The 23,431-nt window shown below is 32.5% G+C and overlaps 3 protein-coding genes across 6 annotated transcripts; all 3 read left to right on the top strand.

Moving 5' to 3' along the window:
- The first annotated feature begins 520 nt into the window (after positions 1-520).
- Positions 521-6,807, top strand: LOC122587302 (calcium-dependent protein kinase 1). 3 transcript variants are annotated; one of them, XM_043759429.1, is made up of 8 exons: positions 521-663; positions 1,121-2,004; positions 2,983-3,126; positions 3,661-3,813; positions 4,546-4,661; positions 4,890-5,057; positions 5,307-5,528; positions 6,415-6,807. In XM_043759429.1, the coding sequence occupies exons 2-8, from the start codon at positions 1,221-1,223 to the stop codon at positions 6,532-6,534; spliced, it is 1,707 nt and encodes a 568-aa protein (XP_043615364.1). In that variant the 5' UTR covers positions 521-663; positions 1,121-1,220; the 3' UTR covers positions 6,535-6,807. The 3 variants fall into 3 exon arrangements, with proteins under 3 accessions (XP_043615364.1, XP_043615366.1, XP_043615363.1); XM_043759431.1 differs by having other exon boundaries at positions 1,112-2,004; XM_043759428.1 differs by having other exon boundaries at positions 949-2,004.
- A 5,992-nt stretch (positions 6,808-12,799) lies between these two features.
- LOC122588447 lies at positions 12,800-16,977 on the top strand. The gene is made up of 4 exons (XM_043760564.1): positions 12,800-13,269; positions 14,589-14,738; positions 15,193-15,750; positions 15,865-16,977. The coding sequence occupies exons 1-4, from the start codon at positions 12,934-12,936 to the stop codon at positions 16,783-16,785; spliced, it is 1,965 nt and encodes a 654-aa protein (XP_043616499.1). The 5' UTR covers positions 12,800-12,933; the 3' UTR covers positions 16,786-16,977.
- Positions 16,978-18,556: 1,579 nt separating this feature from the next.
- On the top strand, positions 18,557-23,188 carry LOC122588486 (histidine biosynthesis bifunctional protein hisIE, chloroplastic). 2 transcript variants are annotated; one of them, XM_043760615.1, is made up of 6 exons: positions 18,557-18,680; positions 19,163-19,350; positions 19,921-20,166; positions 20,801-20,896; positions 20,977-21,128; positions 22,771-23,188. In XM_043760615.1, the coding sequence occupies exons 2-6, from the start codon at positions 19,183-19,185 to the stop codon at positions 22,979-22,981; spliced, it is 873 nt and encodes a 290-aa protein (XP_043616550.1). In that variant the 5' UTR covers positions 18,557-18,680; positions 19,163-19,182; the 3' UTR covers positions 22,982-23,188. The 2 variants fall into 2 exon arrangements, with proteins under 2 accessions (XP_043616550.1, XP_043616549.1); XM_043760614.1 differs by having other exon boundaries at positions 19,157-19,350.
- Positions 23,189-23,431: the final 243 nt, after the last annotated feature.

Below are 23,431 nucleotides of genomic sequence, written 5' to 3'. Positions count from 1 at the left end.
TAATTGTTTTAGATTGGGGTTAAAGTGTAAATTGGTGATGAAAAACCAAAAATTGTAAACTAATTTAGATTAATATTAAAAAAATTTAAAGATTAATAAGGATGGAGGATTAATATAAGGGAAAAGGATTAGGGGTATAAGTGTAACCCGAACCTCTTTTTAGTTATATTATAGATTATTTATTTATTTTTTTTAAGAAACAAACGTGGAAAAACATCTTGGTAAGAAAAAGAAAATCGGACGCCAATTTCGGGGGAATTGAGAAACCGAAAGAGAAAGGGGGCAAAAGCAACCGCGTTTACCCTGTCCATTTAAGGTTTAACGATGAAATAAAAAACACAGACACGCACTTGTTAATCTACAGTCAATCTATGTCTATGTTATACACATTCATCTTAGAATTTTCTTACCTACTACTGTAATAAAATATCTTAATTAAAATAATCCAATTTGTGCTATTAATTATTACATTATATGTATCTATCTATGTATGTGTGTATGTTTCCTCATTCATTCCTTTGAACTAATCAAAAACAAAAAAAAAAAAAAGAAGAAAAAAACAATCAATTTTATAAAAAAATGGTCAAGACTAATTCAGCCTCACCACCACTGCCCCACTTCTTTTTCTCATCATCTTCATAATTCATAGTTTAACTATATCTGGTTAGTATTCCCTTGTCTTGTTCTTATCAAGATCTTTTTGCCCCTTCATGTATATATATATATATGTAATATATATAACTATTTTATAACTTTTTTTGCTTGTTGGAAGTTACATTATTTGTGTGTATATGAAATGCTTGTATTTGTTAATTCTTGATTTGCTGAATTGGTAATTCATGATTAGTTTATTTTATTAACGTTGAATCAAAGTGTATTGTATGATTGTATCTTTAAAATCTTGGTTTTTGGTTAGCTGATTTTATGGTCTTATTTTGATAATTCTAGGGTGTATTTGAAGTGGGGTTGACTTAGTTTCTGATAAAGTTTGGATCTTTGTTCATCTTTTCATTACAAACTTGGTGAAAGATTGGATCTTTTTATAGTAAAAGTGGGAAAGTTATGATCTTGTTTTGACAATTTGACATGGGGTTGACTTTAATTTCTTTAGTTTTTTTAGATTTTTGATTCGTTGAGCAACTTTGGTGGAAAAGATTGGACCTTTATGTTACAAAGTGGAAAAAAGGGTATCTTGAATCTTGAGTAGTGAGTGAGGCATAATGGGGAATACTTGTGTTGGACCGAATTTATCCAAGAATGGATTTATCCAATCTGTTTCGGCTGCAATGTGGAGAACCCCACCTGAAGAAACTCCCCGGACTCCTAATGGAGAATCTTCGACTCATAGCAAACAACCAGAATCCCCATTACCTGTTCAAAACAAACCACCTGAACAAATGACTATTCCAAAACCTGAAAAGAAGCAAGAAGAACAGCCCGTGAAACCCAAAAAAGGTCCCCAAATGAAGAGGGTATCGAGTGCCGGGCTTCGTACGGATTCTGTTTTACAAAGAAAAACTGGAAGTTTGAAGGAATTTTTCACTTTGGGAAAGAAGTTAGGACAAGGGCAGTTTGGTACAACTTTTCTATGTATAGAAAAAGCTACGGGTGAACAATATGCTTGTAAATCTATTGCAAAAAGGAAGTTGTTGACTGAAGAGGATGTGGAGGATGTGAGAAGGGAGATTCAAATAATGCATCATTTGGCAGGTCATCCTAATGTTATAGCAATTAAAGGGGCTTATGAAGATGCAATAGCTGTCCATGTTGTTATGGAATTATGCGCGGGTGGTGAGCTTTTTGATAGGATTATTCAACGTGGACATTATACTGAAAGAAAGGCCTCTGAGCTTACAAGAACCATTGTTGGGGTCGTGGAGACTTGTCACTCTTTGGGCGTTATGCATAGAGATTTAAAGCCTGAAAATTTCTTGCTTGTAGATAAGAAAGAGGATGCACTTCTTAAAACTATTGATTTTGGATTATCGGTTTTCTTCAAGCCAGGTATATATTGAGTTGTTTTCCTTGTTGGAGTCTATGCATGTGCTGTTTGGGTGTGTTTTTTTGAGTGATTATTGCGAGAGTCGGATATTTAGATACTAAAGTTGCTAAGAGCTAGGATGGTTTACTTTGCATTTATGTCAATATTGAGGTAATTATTTTGAACCATAAATAATTGAATCTCATGATCATCATGATTAGTTTAGTCAAACACATACAAGTTACAACTGATACTGCAATTAGAAATCGTGATAATCACTTTTGATGCACATTCTATTATTTTATATTGATAATTTTCAACTCAATATTGTATTGGCTTACTGCACTCTTGGCTTGCTATACCCTCTCTTAGCATTTCCTTAAAGATGGGTTGCAATTGATAAATAATTTATTAACTTGAATCGTTCTTGTCTTACTAGTTCTCGTATTACATGGGTGAAACCTAAACAAAAGAGTTAATCAGACAAATATGGTTTGACCAAATGAGAACTAGAATAAAATGGTAGATACAATAGTCAGCAAGGACTCCATTATGTGTATGTGGTTCACCATATCCTATCTTTCTTACAAAATAAGATTCCAAAGGTACATGCAGAAAGTGGGACAATATTAGAAATCTGGTTATTGTATGGTTTTGACCTGATTGTAAGTTCTTAATAAGTTTCATAGTTAAAGTATAAAGTCTGCAAAGTCAGGATATATTTCACTTAATCAGATTTTTAGTTTGTAAGTATTAAAGATATTAAATATGATTACATAAACCATTAAATAATTGATGCTTTAATCTCTTTGAGTAAAGTAATTTAGTAGGTTATTAACACTTAAGTACACTTTGGGTGATTTCTATACTAATTAGCGTGCTCCACTTTCAGCTAGTCTTTCACATTTTGTCCGTATTTCCACATAAACGGGTTGGATTTTCTCGAATTTAGTTATTTTTACTTAAATTGTAAATTTAATTTAATAGTTTCATTTTCTTAGGTGAAACATTTCATGACGTGGTTGGCAGCCCATATTATGTTGCACCAGAAGTCTTGAGAAAACGTTATGGTCCTGAGGCAGATGTATGGAGTGCCGGTGTAATTGTTTACATCCTTTTAAGTGGAGTACCTCCATTCTGGGCTGGTCAGTATTCTATTATGTGAAATACATATATACCCTTTTATTCATTTAGTCCTGAAATAAATTTAGCAATTTTTTTCCTGGGTAAAGCTACAATCCAAGGTTGTGTTATTACCTATTAGTCATCATACTAAATGTGACAGGTTAATAAATTATGTAGCACAATTTCCCGGTTTGAGATTTGATGTCCAGTAACACATTGCATATTATTTGGTATGATATTCACATGAAAAGTTGCTACTTCCGACTCTAGTTAGAATTGAACTAATAGTCTTCGTATGTTGACTAAATGTCTAGAGTTCCTTCTAGAATAACCATGAAAGAGCACACCATCAATAGTCTATAATAATGATATAGGTATAACAGTCAACTTTAATTTTATAATGTTGTCAAAAGTGATATTTGATAGGATTCTAGGATATGGAAATTGTTGGATTTATTATAACTAATTGTGATATTGAAGTTATTGCTATTTGTTCTACATATTCTGAATTTTATGTGACTCTGTTGGTTTATTATTTTGTTATGAATAAATAGAAACGGAGCAAGGGATATTTGAACAAGTACTGCAAGGTGATCTTGATTTCTCATCTGATCCATGGCCAAGTATTTCTGAAGGAGCAAAAGATCTTGTGAGGAAAATGCTTATTCGGGACCCAAAAAGACGATTAACTGCACATGAAGTTTTATGTGAGTCTTCTAGTTTTATCTTAAAACAGTGATCACGTATTTTTTATACGCTGTTGTAAAATAAATCTACGAAAATGGCTCTTGCATGTGTCTCCTACTCTCCTATGATTTTTATAATTGAGGTAATTATCATTCGATATGCATCATTGGATAATGGGTAGTATGTCATGCGGCACTGATCATAATTTTAAGAGTCCCTCGTGTAAAATGGGCCGAATAAAGTTTGTTTTATTATGTTTGATAGTTGTTTGGGGTTACTTGTAGACATTTCTTTTTCCCATCTATAGATAGCTTATTCATTAATTGGAGTATTATTAAAAGGATGTTAAAATAATAACTGAGCTTCCTAAATGAAAATGATCTAGGAGATTAATTGTATGCATTAAAATACACTTTTGGTGACTGCCAAGTTTTAATCAGTTCTACCAATTTGAACTGTTTTCTTTTTAGCTTAAGTTTTTTTCATTTAATCCATTTTAGTCTTTTAGCAAGTTTGAATGAGGAAATTGTTGATCTACTTGCTTCAACCAGAGAAAAATTTTATGGGGTCAATCTTACAGTTTGACTCTCAAAAATAAATACTGACTTCTACGAGACAGGGTGGACTATAAATTTACTTTATTTATCTTAACCATATTAGTCTTTTGCATTTAGTATTCCTTTTTTTTTCTTTCACCACTGATACGTCTTACCGTCAGTAAATGTGACATGCTTTCTGACGTTTTTTTACAGGCCATCCTTGGGTTCAAGTTGATGGTGTGGCTCCTGATAAGCCTCTCGACTCGGCAGTTCTAAGTCGAATGAAACAATTTTCCGCCATGAACAAGCTAAAGAAAATGGCTCTTAGGGTAAGTCAAGTTACAACATTAAAACTAACCATTTTTCAAGGGTGTTAGAAAAACTTGATTACGTCGAGCTTGTAACAAATTATAGTCATTTATGAAAGTGTTGGTGTTTAGTTTGTAACAAAAAGACATCTCAACTATAGTTTTGGAAATCTTAATAGTTAACTAAAGCAAATTGATTATGAGTTATAGAATGGAAAATTTCTTGACTTCTTTTGTCCTGCATTGCAGGTTATAGCAGAGAGCATGTCTGAAGAAGAAATAGCGGGGCTAAAACAAATGTTTCAGATGATTGATACTGACAACAGTGGTCAAATTACTTTTGACGAACTCAAAGCTGGACTAAAAAGAGTTGGTGCCAACCTTAAGGAGTCGGAAATCTATGATCTCATGCAAGCAGTAAGCCCTAAATCAAACCCTTAATCTCAACCCGTTTACGTATAAATGAGTTGCTTTAGTCTGTGCATTATTACAAATCTGTCTAATAAACAATTTTATTGATCTTAAAGCTATAAAACTTCTATATTGGTTAATGTGGTTATTTATGTATATACACACACGTAAGTATATGATAGAAATGTTATAGTTGTAAAGTAATATGTTTGACGACGTGAAAACTAAATACGGGCTCTTTTTCTATAAACACAGGCAGATGTAGATAATAGTGGAACAATTGATTATGGGGAATTTGTTGCTGCAACTTTGCATCTGAATAAAATTGAGAGAGAAGATCATCTATTTGCGGCTTTTTCGTACTTTGATAAAGATGGAAGTGGTTATATTACTGCTGATGAGCTTCAACATGCATGTGACGAGTTTGGTATAGATGCTCGCCTTGAAGAAATGCTTCAAGATGTCGACCAAGACAATGTAAGTTCTTTTACATTCTTTTTGTCATGGTTTTTGCATAGAGGAACATGAAGGTGGTAAGTTCGACACAATGACTAATGAGTGGGCTGATCTAGGTTATGTTTGATTTTGATAGTAACTAGAGGTGGTAAAATGGGTAGGTTGATGTAATGCGACAAAACATGCAACTTTATTGTCATGTAATCTATGCCCATATACGCACAAACACCAATACACACACAAACACACATACAGTACTCACATATTTACGTCCACACACCTTTTCCGGCGGTCTTTCTTGATATAGCCTTTTTGCTCTCGAGTAGAGGTATGGTTGTGTACATCTACCTCCCCCATACTTGCATCTTACGGGATTGGGTATCGTTGATATGTAATTTTGTTTTACGGGTCGAAATAAGTTAATCTGAAACACTTTTGTCAATTCCTTTATTTACTAAATGGTGTTTTTCAGTCGATTGCCATACTTATAGTATTTCAGTTAATTTAGTTTTTAAATATGGCGATGATTTAGGAGTTTTTTTTGTATTAAAAGCAACGATAGTTGCCCAACATAGCGACATGCTTTCACGCTTTTACCTATCATAGCAACATAGCGAATAATCAGAAATAGCAAGATAATTTAATATTTGATCGATCATAGCAACTTTCTGGTAAATTACGTCTCTACTATTGGTAACTTGGAAAGTACGTTGTATATTTGTGGGGATTTTATGCTGCTGCTATTATTGGCAGAAGTGTGAAAGTTTTTTGCTATTTTGCATAATTATCACTTAAATACACCTTGGGAAACTTTTGATCTGTTAGATGGAACGATAGAACTGTACTTTCATCGAATTGTCACCTCTAACTGTAACATGTTCATATTCTTGATTCGTTTGTAATGCAGGATGGACGCATTGACTACAATGAGTTTGTGGCCATGATGCAAGGACATACAGGTGCCGCACCAAAGAAAAGCCTAGACAATAGTTTCAGTATCAAGTTCAGAGAAGCATTTAAACTATGAATATATTATGTTTTCTTTATTTCTTTCTTTCCTTTTTTGGTTCTTGGTTCTTTTGATGGAACCGTAGAACTGTACTTTCATCGAATTTGCTTTTCAGTTTTGAGTTTGAACTTATATTGCAAATTGTATTAAGCTCTATTATGCTTTAACTTAAATGTTTATGAGGGTAATGTGGTATATGGGCTTCTTGTAACCCTTTGTTTCGTAAAGAAAAAAAAACGATATTCTTGCAAAGATACAAAAAGAAACTATATAATGCTGAGTTAATTTTAATGCTGTTTTTTGTTCTCGTTCATGTTTTGGTTATTTGTTCAAAAATGGTATTGTTTGTCTCATCAGTTGGGTTACCTTTAGTCTAGCTGTTCAAAAATGCTCTGATTACTCTAGTCTTTTGAGTGTGTGTTTTCTAGTTTCAAAGACAGAAGTTACGAGAATATTTTTATGGTCATCTGCAGGTTAATCACAAATGGGATCATTTCATTCATGTCATTGTGACTAATGCCACTACTGTATTAAATCAAAATGAAAGTTTTCTTTTATATTTATATATTAACTTACGTTTAATCTATAAAATAAATGCACTCCTTATTGGATAAAAGGTAACGATGTTATCTTTTTTTTTTTTTTTTTCTAATATTTATTATCGATAAGACAATGATACAAAGTTACAAACATGGTAGAGTTATTTGAGTTTTGATTATTAAACGGAGATTTGAATCTTGACGGATGTAATTGTGTAAATTTAGTCTATTAATTTCAGTTTCAACTTTCAAGGGGCGTTTAGTGAGATTATGTAAAGGGAACGAACTCGATTAAAACAAGTAATTTTTCTCCTATCATCATCCTTGAATAATGGGTATTTAAGTCCCCATTCCAAAAAATATCTACTATCCATAAGTGATCAATTAATTAGTTTTTCATTGTATCGTGATATTTATTTTATAAAAAGTTTAACACGTGGGGATACAGACACAAATAGTAACATTAGGTAACACTAAATTATAGGGGTGGAATTTTGGTCCTGGAAAAGTAAAACATGTAAAGCAACATTAATTATCTATAACTCTATATTGCGTTGCGTTGCGTTACGTTGCATATCAAATGTGGAATGCATTAACGGAGACAACTGAAAGTGGTTTTTGGTGTGGGAATATCATCATATTGACTTTTTATTTTTTCTGACAAAAAAAATGGACCAACTAATTTGATCGGTAAAAAAATCCCAGTGATTTAACAATTTATTATTATTATTATTATTATTATTATTTTTGTTATATTATTCTTTGATCTCAGATTTCACTTCGATAAAAAAGAACCTAGTAAATATGTCATTAATTCATTATAAAATCAATTAAGATATACTACTCCATATTCATTAGTCATTACAAATTCTTATAATAATGTGATTGTAACACATGATGAAGCGAAAGAATTGGTTATTGACATCTTTATGTGTAAGAATATGTGCGTGTATAACTCTAAATTATAGATAGATAGATATAGATATAGATATATTAAAAAGTATTCAAAAACTTAATGGACTTGGCAAAAAAAATTACTGTTAATTATGGACCACATAACTCTAGTTCTCACATCTAACACAAGATAATGCCTTTATCCTACAGCCATAGATTTTTTTTAGTTTGGTCACAATCTTAAGTGATGTGATACTTTATGATCACACAAATATGGTCCACAAAGTGCTTTTAAGTTGGCCATTGAGGTTTTCTTAAATATGGATCGATCATTGGTACTTAATTTTAAAATAATGTATTAATTAGGTTATTCGCGTGTAACTTATATTAAATTAAATTAATTAATATCTATTATAAAGAATATTTTCAAAGACGAGTATTGATGAGTCATATAGAGCGTGTCCTAAACCACTAATGGGACTCGATAATGAAGAGATGTGAAAGAATGATATACAATGCAAAGTGAATTGAAATGAACAAACCTTGGCTAAATTAACATCGAAGTATGGGATAAATTTTATGCAAGTAATAATAAATGACCAAAATACATGAATTTGACCAAAAAATCATACAAATAGCGCGCGGATATTAGTGATTGAAACATGCATAATTAGGTTAACATTTTAATGATTTTAAATGTTTGAGTTGGTTTTGACGAAATATATTCGCTACCTCAATTAGGATATAAAAAGGTGATCTATCAAAGCAAAAGTATATAGTAAGTTTGTATAATTGTATTCAAATAATGTATTCATAAGAGAACATACATAAAAGACAATGACGTTCATGTATTTTTTTAAGCTAAAAATCCATCATGCTTTTGACTTTTCTTAAAACTTATGCATAATAATGCATTTTAGGTATAACTATATGTGTGCGAATTTCGTATTCTCCAACTTAACATATAAAAAACTTTAAAATAAAAGTTGAATAACTTTAGTCTGATTGATCCAATGTACGTATATCATCTTATGATCTATTATTAGGTCGATTTGTCATGGTTTTAGATAACCAAGAAAAAATTTCCAAAAGGGCAAAATTTAAAAATTCATGAAAAATAAATTTAAAGGGAACAAAACGTTAAAAACCTATTGAAATTTTTTAAAAATCTATGAAAAATTTAAAAATACATGACAAAATCAAAATTTGAAAGGGGCATTAGCCCCCTTTGCCCCCCATGTGGTACCACCTCTAGTTTTATATATGTCAATATCTTAAAATGACAATTTTTTATAAACAATTGTTTCTATTTCATAGGGTGATACTAGAGATACACTACCAAAATGAGCCACTGGGCATTAGTCCACTGTTCATAGAGACACTACCAAAATGAGCCGTTTTATGTAAAACGCTTCGTTGGTTACCACGTTTTATATTAAACGCCGCATTTGACTGGTGTGTAAATAGTAAAGTTGTAGAGTGGAATTACACGTGGTCTGACACACATGTCAGTCATTCCCTCGTTTTAGGTACCGTTTTACACAAAACACTAAGTATTAGGTTAAACGGTATCTAAAACGGAGAAATGACTGACACGTGTGTCAGACCACGTGTAATTCTCCTTATAGCTTTTACTATCTACACACCGGCCAAACGCGACGTTTTTATATAAAATGAGGCAATAAACGCAGCGTTTTACATAAAACAGGACGTTTCGATAGTGTTTGCTTCAAACAGTTGATGTGTGTAAGTAATTATGGTATCACACAACCAATTCAGTTTTAATTAATGGACGTTACCTGCAAACTTGTATTGTTTTTTTTTTTAATAAAAAATTGTTGTGTATTTCAATCTTGATAGTAAAAACTCCGGCAATTTTTTAAACGATGAACAAATAATAGCATCAAAAGAATACATCATATTTGTACTAAATATATATCTTCATTATATTAAAATATATTGAGTTCGTTGATTATAAATTAAGTTATATCATCAAGACACAAATTAGCTAGCAAATCTATAATATAAATTCGACACTAGTTTCTAGTTTGATGTCATGTCTTGAGTAAATGAAAGTCATATATATATATATATATATATATTTTGTTATCTAATTGAGTAATATTGTACATCATTACATGTGCTTCACAGTATTTTATACTAATAACATTCTAAAATATATTTAGTAGTGTGTAATTAAAAGTTGTACACGGATCATGCACCATTCTTGAATGAATGAGGTCATATGCTCATAGTTATTGAAAAGGAGAATTAAAGCAAATGATATTGACCACAAAATTGAAAAGGAGGCTTTTGCATAATTATAGTCAGTCCATTGACCATAGCCACACCATTTGTTCGTGGCGCACGCTAGTGAAGTGGCCTTTTCTGGTCGGACAAAATATGGGCCATTCAATATTTAGGCCTTTTGATAGTTTGTGAAAAAAATAATAATAATACAAATTAAGTTTCATGATATTGACTTGATATGTGTGTAAATAGTCATTTTCTACATAATTTAGACCAATTTTGATCCTGAAATGCCAACTCTCTCTCTCTCTCTTTTTTTTTTTAAAGGTTTTTTTTTTGTGTGTCAGCACTTATTAACCTCACTTGTAGTAGATATTTTTTATGCATTTGCTAGCACAATCAACCTTTCTTTTAGTAGATACTTTTATAAAAGAGATCGATATTGATACAAGTGGATACCACAAACTTATGAAAGATATATTTATTATTAATTTAGGAGCACAAACGAAGTAAGCTTAATTAATGTGCTAAGTGTAGTACATTAGAATAAATAAAATATACAATTCCAAATGATTAATTCGATGAAACTAAAAAAATAAAGGTAAAAAACAATTAATATGCGCATACCATATGTAAAATGGATAAATAAGACGATGTTCATGTAATGATGATGTTACTACGTACTTTCAGGCCTTGGTCTTTATGTTTACTTAATTACTTGCAAATCGATCAAGCTACAATTATATGATATTCCTCATGAAATACTTAGAATTTGAACCAAGACCACGTCCTTGTTATTTTTAATAGTTTGGACCGAGTTTTTTACTTGGACGTACAATACTCATGTATTGTATATTTGTATGGATCATAATTCCAAAACATCTATATCTTGGTGTGCATCGACCTTTAATTCTTTTTTAACGTACATATTCTTAAGTATATAACCGACGTCACCAAACAAAATGGATTGATAGATGACATCGCGGCAAAGGCAACGGTACTCAATCCCGGTAAAGCCGGGGTACAGGGAAGGTATGATGTGGACAGACCTTACCTCTACTCAAAGGTAGAGAAGCTGCTTCCAGATCTACCAAGGTGGAAGGGACCTCCGACCCAAGAATGATAAAAAAAATATGGTTAGATCCACCGGAGTGGGACCTTCAACCCGAAGGGAATAATCTCGATCTCAAAATCTAAATTTCAAAAACCCTGATCTCGATCTCAAAAACGCTTAGTCTCCGATCTAAGGATCCAGAAAAAAGAGGCGTTGGGGAAGGAGAGAGCAGAGAGTAGAGAGAAAAACCCTTATTAATATATTAGATTGTACATATATGTTTAGATGACATCACAGCTTATATGATTTAATTAGATAACATAAAAACGAAATGAAATGTGTACTTATATATAGTATTTTAGTTTAGAATTGAAAGAAAATGTGAATAATCGAAATTATAAATCTTATGAACACAAAATAAAAGCATTATACATGTATATATAAATTTTTTTTTTTTAGAACAACATACATGTATATATAATTAAGTGACTTGAACATAGATATAATCTCTTTCTACATCTACTACTCCTCCTGAGTGTCATGCCTCAAAACACTTTTTGTGGGTATTTTACCCGTTATCCGTTAAAGTTCCAACTAAATTAACCCCTGACTCAAAAATAAAATACTAGGAACTTAATTTAATGTCAAAACTACAAAAATGGGTTAATTTATTTATCTTTAAATTCTTGGGGTGTTACAATTAGTAGGTTGCCCTTAATAAACAAACCTTAAGGAAAAGGTTATTAGATATTACCAAAATTACCTTTAATAAATTAATTTACACTTTAAACCTTTATCTTCTAAAATATCACTATTACCATTGTATCAACTTACACAGTTAGACCACTCGACACCAATTGTCGGTGTCATCGATCACCACCCGTCACCGACACCAGTAAACCACTGACGCCGTCACCGCCGCCGCATTGCGCGGGTACAATACTAGTTTATAGATCAAGATTTCAATCTACAACTTTTTTGCCATTTATAGATATAATAATCTCTTTCTAGCCAATGGGATTGGTGACTCATTGGTAAGGTCTTTAACCTTGAGAGGATCCACTTAGGTTCGAGTCCAGCTTCTCATATTTGTGAGGGTGGATTAATAGGGGTTTTTCGAGAATCCTGGTTTACATGCATACATGTAATTTAAGAGTAGGAGTAAAAAAAAAATCTCTTTCTACATTTATTATTTATTATTTGTAATTGGATTACATAAATATTTATAATTTATTGTTACAAAATATACATGGGTTAGTATCTCATTTACAAGTTACGAATTTTTATTCATGTGATAATGTGATTAGCGAGACATTATCAAAATGTCGTTATTTGATTACTTAGAAGCAAACAAGTGAAAAATGTCAAACGAAAAAAAAAGAAAGAAAAGAAAAGAAAAGAAAAAGTGACGTTACTTTAGATGTTTGTTAAGTTGACGATGTTTTTAGGTAATGCCGGCCTTTGTCTCACTGTCTTACGTATTACCAAGAAAACATGATCATATCTAGCTATCTTCCTATATATATAAACCACATCACATCCTCATAACAATCTAACCTTCATTCCAAAATCCAAACCACTTTTTATCAAAGCCAGGGATCCTAGCTAGCCTTGATCCCATATTCAATACATCAACTTGACCAACATACAAAAATCTTTTGAAAATTAAGGCGAAAAACAATGGTTAAGATGATGAAATGGATGGCATGGCCACCACTTCCATCAAAAAAATATCAAGCTAATATTGTGGTTGAATGTCTTCATGGCATGCAAAATGTTAATGAAGGATTGTGTGTTGAAGTTGAGTGGAGAGGTTGTCGTAAATCGAATAGTAAACGGATTAAGTCGTTAATTAAGAGTAGGGATAGTGTGATCAAGAGGGATGTGACTAATGAAGGAATAATGTTGAAAGGTGGTGATGGATCAATAGTTGTGGAATGGAATGAAGAGTTTGTTGGTGTTTGTGAGTTTGTTGAGTTTAGAGATCTTTGGGAAGCTGGATTCATTGTGTCTAATGTAAGTTTTTTATATACTCAATCTTCTCTTGGTTTTATCTATCATGAATACTATTGATCGATTTGTGATTAATATGCACATTTGTTTGATGTGATTATATTTGTATTTACATACTATGATCGAATTGGGTCATGATCAATTATATATGCAAAATTCGGTTTTTCGTATTTTATTTTTTTAATTTAATAGTTTGTTGTATCAAGCTTATGAGTTTTGCCTAACCATAGCTAGCATAAGTTTTCCATATTTTTCTGAGAAAAGTGATTCAATCTACACTATCTTGAATGTTAGTTTAGGAAGTCTTGACATATGTAATTATGGATCATATCATTATTTATAGAATACTTAGGCTAAGTTTCTCTATAAATATAGAAAGCGAGTATTCGTTAGATAACCTTGTTCAAAATTAGATAAGCTTAACCATAGCCAGGCTGAAAATCCTAAATATGTTAATCTACTCTGTGTCAGATGACACTTTGATAGTATTGTGTTTAATTCTCAAATATTTTAAAATCTATGTCATGGTGTTATAAATTTTAAAAATTGGTTTGAGCTTCTTATGATTTAATCAAGCAAGATCAACTTGAGATTGTATATGATCATATACAGGTGAAGTTTGACACCAATGGAATTTCTTAACAGTGATCAGTAACTAAGTTAATAGTAGGCAATGGACCCTCTTAATTATATTTAATTATCCGAGGTTTATGCTTTGAAAGATCATGAAACGATACTTCTACCGCACACCTGTTATTTGGTAAGATTGTTTATTAGGTAAAAGTAGTGTATGTTATGGTGACATATTAGACAATGATGTCCATTTTTAGTGTGGATACTCATGGCATATTCTATCTTTTTAGTGGTTAATTTGCTTTCGGTTGTTGGGGAAAATAGTAGATACACACAACTTATAAGATACTGATATGACAGATGCCTTAGCCTTTAATTTGTGTTGTTTGCTTTATTGATTCTTAATTTAATTAGTGTTAATTTAATTAGTGTTTGAATGATGATCAAATACCTAAGATAACCCTTATAACTATTAAGATACTTTTAAGAAAGCTTGTGATCTTAATCAATTAGTTTGGTACATAGTTTAATGATAAGGTTTGACTAGTGATCAAATGTTTGCAAGATAATTTGTGGAGTTGTATTGAAGTAAACAATTTTAAGTATTAGTTATCGATGATCAAAATGGTGAAGCACAACCAAGAATAAAATTGTTGATTTTATTTGGATGAATGAACTAATTTTATATGTTTGACCATGCTCATTGTATAGTTGCTAAAAGATTTTTGGATGGTGCTGCTTTTTTTTAGGGCTTAAACCAAGGACCAAAAAGATGGGATCATGTTGTTGCAACTGGATCATTGAACCTTGCTGAATTCGCTTCTCTTGAGCAAGAAAAGGCCCAAATAGATATTCACCTTTCGGTGCCTAATAGCACACATTGTAGTCCTATACTCTCTGTAAGTACCCTTTAAAAATACTACTCTTTTCCAATATTACACCTTGCTAACTAGAGCCCAGAAAATGGATGGGTTGGGTAATGGGTCAAACAGGTTCGGTGATCTTGGAACACTTTTTATTTTTATTTTTTCTTGCTTTTGTAATTTTATGAATGGGTAATGTATTAAATTTCATCCCAAAATAATAATATTTAGCTATGAATAAAACTTATTTAGGAAGTTTTATACACTGAAAATACACTTTAGGCTTTATCTTGTTGTTCAGCCCATTTCCTTATTTCCTTTAAATGGTATTTTTAATTTACCCGTTTCACACTTTGACCCAATAGAGATAGAACATAACCTGAATTCACCCATTCGTAAGTAAACGGGTCGAAATTGCTTCCATTAATGCTTACCTAGTCACTAGATAGACAAATTTTGATGTAAATGGCATGTTCACTAAATATTGCAGGTATCACTCAGCCTTAAAGAAGTAAAGACTGCAGATGATATGACAGAACTAACTGGTTTTAGAAAGATCAAAATATTTAAATTAATATCAGCTAACCGGGCCAAAAAAGGATTCCAGGAAGAAGAGGGTAGTTATGGGAACAGCTCAGTCAGAAGCGAGGATGCAGACTATCCATTTGACACAGATTCACTTGAAGGAACAGACGGAAATGATTCAGAAGACGTGGATTATGCTGATTCTAATATTAAAAAGTCTTTGAGTTATGGAAGTCTTGCTTCCTACTTTAACTCGAGGGGAAGTGAAGATGAGGATCGGATTTACTACAAAAGTTATAACATCACAAAAGATGCAGATGATTTGAATGTAACTACAATCGACCAGTCAGAAAAGCAAGTTTTGAAAAGCAGCTTCTTTCCATGGAGGAAAAGGAAGTTGAACTTTAGATCTCCAAAACCCAAAGGAGAGCCACTTCTAAAGAGGGATCTTGGAGAAGAAGGGGGTGACGATATTGACTTTGATCGTCGAATGCTGACCTCATCAGATGACTCATCACATGGGGTAAGTTTTCTCATTTTCTTCAGAGCTGCCTTTGAGCAACCATTAAGCCTAGTCCTTTTGTGAAAGTTTTCATCTTTTATATATCTGACTGTTAAGTGTCTATTTACATGGCAGTGGCATAGAAGTGAGGATGGCTCAACCACAAGTAGATCTTCATTCTCTGAATTCGGAGATGATAACTTTGTCGTCGGTAAATGGGATACGAAAGAAGTGATAAGTAGGGATGGGCACATGAAACTCCAAACCCAAGTTTTTTTCGCTTCCATTGATCAAAGAAGTGAAAGAGCATCTGGTGAAAGTGCATGCACATCATTAGTTACCATCATAGCCGATTGGTTCCAAAATAACCGCCATCAAATGCCCATCAAATCCGAGCTCGATACCCTTATTCGTGAAGGTTCATTTGAGTGGAGAAACCTTTGTGAAAACGAGTTTTACAGAAAACGCTTCCCAGATAAACATTTTGACCTTGAAACCGTCCTTCAAGCCAAGACCCGTAATCTTGTTGTAGTACCTGAAAAGTCCTTCATCGGATTCTTTCAACCAAACGGGCTTCAAGAGGGCATTTTTGATTTTCTTGATGGTGCTATGTCATTTGACGCAATATGGGACGAGATCAGTGAAATTGGATCAAACCACAGTAACCACATAGACCCATTGGTCTATATTGTGAGCTGGAATGACCATTTCTTTATTTTAAAAGTCGAAAAAGATGCATACTATATAATAGACACTCTTGGAGAGAGGCTATATGAGGGGTGTAATCAAGCATACATCTTGAAGTTTGACCAAGATACTACAATTCAACGAAAGTCAAATGACAAACTGGACAAGAGTTCATTTAGTGAAATCAAGAAAGAAGAGTCCATGGTGTCAAAAGGTAAAGAATCGTGTAAAGAGTATATTAAGAGCTTTTTAGCTGCAATCCCGTTAAGAGACTTGCAGGCGGATGTTAAGAAAGGATTGATGGCAGCATCAAGCCCTCTTGTTCATCATCGGCTACAAATCGAGTTTCATTACACAAAGAGTTTATAAATGTTTTGGTATTTTACCCTTTTTGCACCCCCTTAAGAGTATGTACGTATATTATATATGTAAGAAGCCCATATGTGTGTTTTTTTTTTTATCATAGTATCTTGACTATGGCACATATACGAGTTTACACTCTCGACTTCTATTATAATGTAAAATGACCAATAAAAAGTTATTCAAAATATTTGATTGTTATATAGGAATAACTTAAAACTCTTTGCAGTGTTTATTTTTCGTTTCTGTGATCAATTCTGCTTATACAACAAATTACCAGTTTAGTAGATTTTGTGGGTCTGACTCGAATTAAGCTTAATTTTCTAAAAACGACTTCAATAGAAGTTCTCTAGCTATTCAAGTTTCTTAAACAGGCTGGATACTATAGATTATGTTTCTAATCAACACTTTCAAGCTATGTTGATCTCGAAGCTTTGCTAAGGCTAGCAAGCATGCATATAAAGAGTTTTGACTCATCAAGTTGAGTTCAATGTTATTAACATTTATGTGATTGAACTTCAGCCCGACCCGACTTGTTTATAATCATAATCTTAAATTTTCTATCCATGCCCGAGAAACATATTTGTTCGGGCACATATGTAGCTTGTTGGAAACTTGGAATTGTGTTTTAACTTAAAAACATGAGATTTCAAGTTAAGCTCAAATATGAGTTAGTGAATGGTGAGTGCACAATAGTAGCCACTAAAATTACGTGGCCGAGGTCGATGAACTTGTTTAATAAGCTAAATTATGATTCATAAGCAAAATTATACCAAAACTCAAAACATTATAAAGTCACCTTAACTAGTACTAATATTTTGGACGAAAGAAAAGTTTGTAAAATACCGTTTATACTAATCAAACATAAATCTAAGGTGTATTGATTTAGTGTTTATGTGTGTGTATATATTTTTAAAGAGTATTCAAAATTTCACTTTATTGATTTTATATCTTAAAGCATCATTTAGAACATAAATGAATAATTACAATGTTTATCGTTAATAGGTTACATTTAGCGGGTACACGTCACATACAATGTACTTTCATAACTTTCAATTCCTAGACCTTATTTACAGGCTTTTTTCCTTTTTATATTTATAGTATTTACTTAACTAGTAACTGATTTTTTCAAAAAAATAGAAATTTTTTTTTTCTTTTAAAAAATGAATTTGATCTTATTTAATTAATATTTTCTGGGCTTTAACCATTGAACCTTGTCATACACGCCTACAACATGATATCGGATATATATCAAATCAGTTGTCAATACACTTCTACTCGTGTGACTACTACTACATGCCCTGTCTCAAACTTGATATATAGAGTATGCATTCAACAATAATTGGATCAAAATAATATGTCATGAGCACCAAAGGGCGGGGTAAATGAAAATTACCAAAGCCTAATCAAAGTAATAGTCGACCTCATCATCAAAAATGATAGTAGAGATCAGAGTGGTCGTGGTCATGATACACATCATAATTTATTGAAACATGATGCAGGAACTCAAGTATACTTGGTCGACCTCATTACTTATATAATACTTTCATAAGTCTCGGTTCTTAGATTTTATTTACAGTCTATTTTTTTTTCTTTTTTCTTTTAATACATTTAGTATTTCTTAACTAATTGATTTTTCTAAAATATAGAATTTTTTTTTTAAAAAAAAGTTGGCAAATTTGATCTTATTATAGTAATTTAGTGGTTTTTTAAACCTTTTTAATTAATAATATTTGGGCTTTAATTTGGACACCTTACTACTTTACAATGTCTCAAACAGGCCCAATCCATATCACCAGAAGAATCTTTTGGGGGTCAGTGAAACTCAGCTCGGCGGCGGCGGTGACCGGTGGCCAATCTTCATCATCTTCTTTTTCCGGCCAAACTCATATTCATATCACAAGGTATCATTCCTACATTTCCGTTATCTCTCATATTAATTTTTGGTGAAAAGGTTGCAGATTGTGGCTTTCATGAATTGTAGGTATTTTCATATTTTATGCATTTGAATCATTTTTTTAATTTAATCTAACCCAACCCACCCATTTTGCCACATCGGCATGTTATCTCTCCGATGTCAAAAAGTAGGCCACTTTTGATTTTCAAAATTAAGATTCTGTTTTATTTTTCATATTCTGTCACTTTGGTGTCTCGATGCTAACTACTAACTATTAACTAGTAACTCGCTGTTTAAAAAAATAAAAAAATAAGTAAGTATTTTGCATAAGCAAAACAACCAATTTGTTGCCATAGATTTATATTAATTATAATAGTAATTTTTGTAGTAATCAGATGAAATTGGGAAATCGGAATCTCTTTATCGTTAGTCTTTCCACTTATTTTGAAGTATCTTTTCGAGTTATGTAACCTTTTCATTTAGGTGTAGCTTGATTTGCTTAAGTCAGTATGGCGTTTGTACAATTTAACGGACTTCGATCTCTGCAAGTTTCTTCATGCGAAAGTGTTGTTAACCCATTTAGCAGACAGTCACAATGTGAGACATTCAACAGTAGATGTTTTGCTATCAAGGCTTGTATTAAGAAAGCTGATCAAGATATTCATCTTGAATCTAAGGTAGTTTCTTTTTAAGCCACGAGATTCACTAATCTTTTCTGTAGTTACACAAGATAAATCTGTTGTGAGTTTATTGAGGTAAACATTAGAATTTCATTCTATTTGCTTATGATTGGGTAATTCGGATTATATTTTATTTCTTATCGTTAAAACAGGAAAAGTTACACATTTAGCTAAAAAGGAACCAAGTTGACAGGGTCAAATATGTTAATAGTCATTAAGCGGAAACCGGTCTTACAAATTTTTTTAAATCATTTTATTATTATAGTTCAGATTTTAAGTTTTGTAATCACATTCGTCACAAAATTATTTATTAAAAATGCTTATGTGTATTGACCCATTACTGCTCCCTCCACTGACACCTATTTTGCCACATCGAGTTATATTTTGTCTTTTGGGGTTTGATTTGGGTAATTGTGGAAGTTGTTGATGCCTTTAACTTATGTTTCCTTGCTTTTACGATGGGTGACATATGTTGGCAATAAAATTTTGGCAGTTGCATTTGCTTCTTAGTATATGTTAGGAATGTAAATTTTGCTAATATAAAACCATTCGGAAAACAACTTTCAGCTAAATTCAGTATTGGACAGTGTGAAATGGGATGAAAAGGGTTTGGCTGTGGCCATAGCTCAAAATGTTGACTCGGGAGCAATTTTAATGCAAGGATTTGCCAATAGGGAGGCACTTGCCACTACAATTGCTTCCAAGAAAGCAACGTTCTATAGCAGATCAAGATCAACATTGTGGACAAAAGGAGAGACCTCACTTAATTTCATCAACGTTCATGATATCTTCCTTGACTGTGATCGTGATTCTGTAAGTGCATTTCATGTTTACTATATCCCTCCGTCCTAATTGTCTGGATTAGTGGGTAGTGGGTTAAAACAGGTTAAAGCTGAAATGGGTTCAGTTAGTGCAGGTCGAAACAATCTGGGTCGGGTTAACTCGGAAACACTTTTTTCTACGTTACAAGTTTTTTTTTTTAATAATAAAAACAACTCGTTAAATATGATAACAAGGACTATACCGTTAGAGTAATGCTGTACGTTTTTGAATAAAGTGATCTAGGTTGTGTTATGCAAATTAAAGAGACTTTTGGATGACTTTTTATCCTTCCCTTTTGACCCGACTGACAGTTTCACTTTCAGGTCAATAAGTTGTTTTGACTCATTTAGAACAAAAAAATAACCAGCATTGCCCATCAATAAGTAAATGGGTTGATATTGATTTTGGTCCACAAGAGTCTTTTTATTTGTTTTTGTTAAAGTTTATTATAGTTACTCTACAAGTAAACCCTAGTAAAATATGCAAATTTTCTGAGAAAGATGACTGAAGTATAAAGTATTTAACACTTTGCCAGACATGCAAGGGATTAATTTTTTTGGCAGCCATCAGTTGTTCATTTTCTGATAAAGACGACTGAAGTATAAAGTATTTAACATTTTGCCAGATTATATACCTTGGAAAGCCTGATGGCCCTACTTGTCATACCGGATCTGAAACTTGCTATTATACATCCATTTTAGACTCTCTGAATGAACCACAGGTGCTTATTCCTCACCCTCGACTGCTATTCATTTATTCCTTTTCTTTTCAACATTATTAATGCTTTTTTGCTTGGTTAAGATTGAACAAAATAATCTGGCATTGACGACATTGTACTCACTGGAATCCACACTTGCCCGAAGAAAGGAAGAACTGTCAGCACCTGTACAAGGCAAACCATCATGGACAAAGCGTTTATTGCTTGATGACAAGTTATTGTGCTCAAAGATCAGGTATGCCAAATTTTTACAATATTATCTTCTATTCATTTATGTTAGTGGTGGCAAATTCGACACATATACTTGTGAATTAGTTGATCTATCTACTTTTCCTTTCGTCTCTACTGGGTCATATGTGTAAGTTAATAAGATAGCCAAATAGGAATTAATTAAAATGGGTTGAAACTCGAAAGTCTTTTGAAGTGTATTGTTGTCAGTACATGTAAAAAAGTTAGATAATTATTCTGTTAGTATAATTTTTGAAGTTATAATTAACGTATAACTTGTATATAAATGTTAAAAGGAAGCTGGACATAAAGTTTTTTGGGTCAACCCAGTTTGGTTTTTTATTTATGAAAAAAAAATATATATATTATAGATAAATAAACACGAGCAAGATTTACGACGACGCTAAAATGATCCAAATGAACTCTAAACACCCAATACCAACCGAGCCAGACGCTAAAACAATTATAAAGTTATCAGGAACATGAGAATGTGAAAATCGAACAATCTAAGGCAAAATCCCAATATCTAACCACTACCAAACACAATATCACTCAAGGGAAATCAGCTGGTAGTTAGCATGAGGCAAAAACGAGCATGAGCCCAATATCAAATGAGATTTTCTTAATTTTCTTGTGTGCTCTATCTCTGTTTCCCCTCATTTTCAAATGGTATGACCTTGTTCAAAAGATTAGTATGACCCATGTTGAGGTATCCATCTGTCTTACCACCAAGCAAATGATAGAAGACAGAAAATCTTTTTTATGGCTATGGCTGAGTTTAAACACATATTTTCTGATGATTACTACCAGGTCAAAAGGTAAAACTTGATTGGTTTTTGGCCCGAAAGAGTAGAGGTGGCAATTGGCAGGGTTTCGTAATGGGCCAAAATGGGTTGGGTTGACTGTCAACCTTTTTTTTTTTTTTTGTCTAGTTTCACTTGATGGAACCAGTAGAGCACTCGCTCAAGTTGGAGTATTTTCTCTATATGTAAAACCTGTGTATGGGTTTTCGTGCGACAATTGTTTTTACAACAATGGTCCTTATATATTTAAACTTATGCAATAATGGTCCCTATTGTTTTTATACTTTCACAAGTTCAGTCTTTTTTAATGTTCACTAGCACCGATGGTCCTTCAATTTTTACACTTTTAGCAACCATGGTCCAAATTGACAGATCCGTTCATTTTAATCTGTTTCAAACCTCTTTTAGTGTTTAAGACGAAACCATCACAAACTTTTTACTTTATGTTATTTATGTTTTCATCAAAATCATGTTATTTGTATTTTAATAACCTATATTGTCATATAATTTTTTCTTGCTACATGTTATGTTCATAACACATTATATTATACTTTGTTGTTGCCAAATAGTAAACATAACAAAATCACATCAAAGCACGGGTTACTTTTTATTTTGGTGCCACATCTTGGGTTGTTCACTTTTGTTTGTAGTTTGTTGGATTTTTTTGACTCGTTCAATATTAAGTTGACTGAAGAAGCTTAATATGGGAAGTAAAAAAGGTCAATGTCAAATTATACATGTCACCCTAATATCTCCCGGGGCAAAGCCTGGGTGACATACTTCGTTTCATTTAATTAAAGTTTTAGTTCAAGACTTCAAGTGGTACAAAAATGGCCTTTTTTGCAGGGAAGAAGCGGACGAATTCTGCAGAACACTGGAAGAGAATGAAGATGAATCACGAACTTTATCAGAGATGGCAGACGTATTATATCATGAAATGGTTTTATTAATCCGCAGAGGTTTAAAATTTGAAGATGTTCTTGAGGTTCTTAGATGCAGATTTACTCAATCAGGCATTGATGAAAAGAATAGTCGCAAAGCAAAAAGCATCAAATGATCCACCGAAGTCCTTAACGCCATCAATTTATGGCGTTATTGCTAATTCTATCCGATTAATGTTGTATCTTATCAAAATTTCAGGGGACCTTTTGTGAGTGTCATTTGGTTATAAGATTATTGATTTGTAGTCCTGACATAATTTGACACCAGAAAGTGTTGATTGATTTGATGAAAACCAAGATGAATTCCCTGCCATTATCACCAAGTGAGACATTGAGTTTGGTTTCGCAAAATGGGTGATTATAATCGTTTTGGGTTAGATTCTAGAGTTAATTGCACGAATGATCCTGTTGTTATACCTGTTTTACACGTTCAATCCCTGCTCGAGAATTCTAGTTATTTACATCCAAACCTGGTGACGACTTTGCACGATTCGTCCATTTGTATTACAAGAGGGCAATTTAGCCATTTGATGTTTCCCTCTTCTCTTTTTCTTGTTTATATGCCC

Source organism: Erigeron canadensis, chromosome 2 (assembly GCF_010389155.1).
Source record: "Erigeron canadensis isolate Cc75 chromosome 2, C_canadensis_v1, whole genome shotgun sequence".
In the NCBI taxonomy this organism is placed as follows: Eukaryota; Viridiplantae; Streptophyta; class Magnoliopsida; order Asterales; family Asteraceae; genus Erigeron; species Erigeron canadensis.
This window is presented reverse-complemented; position numbering and strand designations above follow the sequence as displayed.

Excerpts from the sequence above, each read along its gene's own strand:
- LOC122587302 (XM_043759429.1), top strand. The coding sequence starts at position 1,221 with ATGGGGAATACTTGTGTTGGACCGAATTTATCCAAGAATGGATTTATC. Across the intron at positions 5,058-5,306 it reads TCTATGATCTCATGCAAGCA|GCAGATGTAGATAATAGTGG; the intron begins GTAAGCCCTAAA and ends CTATAAACACAG. Across the intron at positions 5,529-6,414 it reads AAGATGTCGACCAAGACAAT|GATGGACGCATTGACTACAA; the intron begins GTAAGTTCTTTT and ends TTTGTAATGCAG.
- LOC122588486 (XM_043760615.1), top strand. The coding sequence starts at position 19,183 with ATGGCGTTTGTACAATTTAACGGACTTCGATCTCTGCAAGTTTCTTCA. Across the intron at positions 20,167-20,800 it reads TTGACTGTGATCGTGATTCT|ATTATATACCTTGGAAAGCC; the intron begins GTAAGTGCATTT and ends ACATTTTGCCAG. Across the intron at positions 21,129-22,770 it reads TTATTGTGCTCAAAGATCAG|GGAAGAAGCGGACGAATTCT; the intron begins GTATGCCAAATT and ends CCTTTTTTGCAG.
- LOC122588447 (XM_043760564.1), top strand. The coding sequence starts at position 12,934 with ATGGTTAAGATGATGAAATGGATGGCATGGCCACCACTTCCATCAAAA. Across the intron at positions 13,270-14,588 it reads CTGGATTCATTGTGTCTAAT|GGCTTAAACCAAGGACCAAA; the intron begins GTAAGTTTTTTA and ends GCTTTTTTTTAG. Across the intron at positions 15,751-15,864 it reads CAGATGACTCATCACATGGG|TGGCATAGAAGTGAGGATGG; the intron begins GTAAGTTTTCTC and ends TTTACATGGCAG.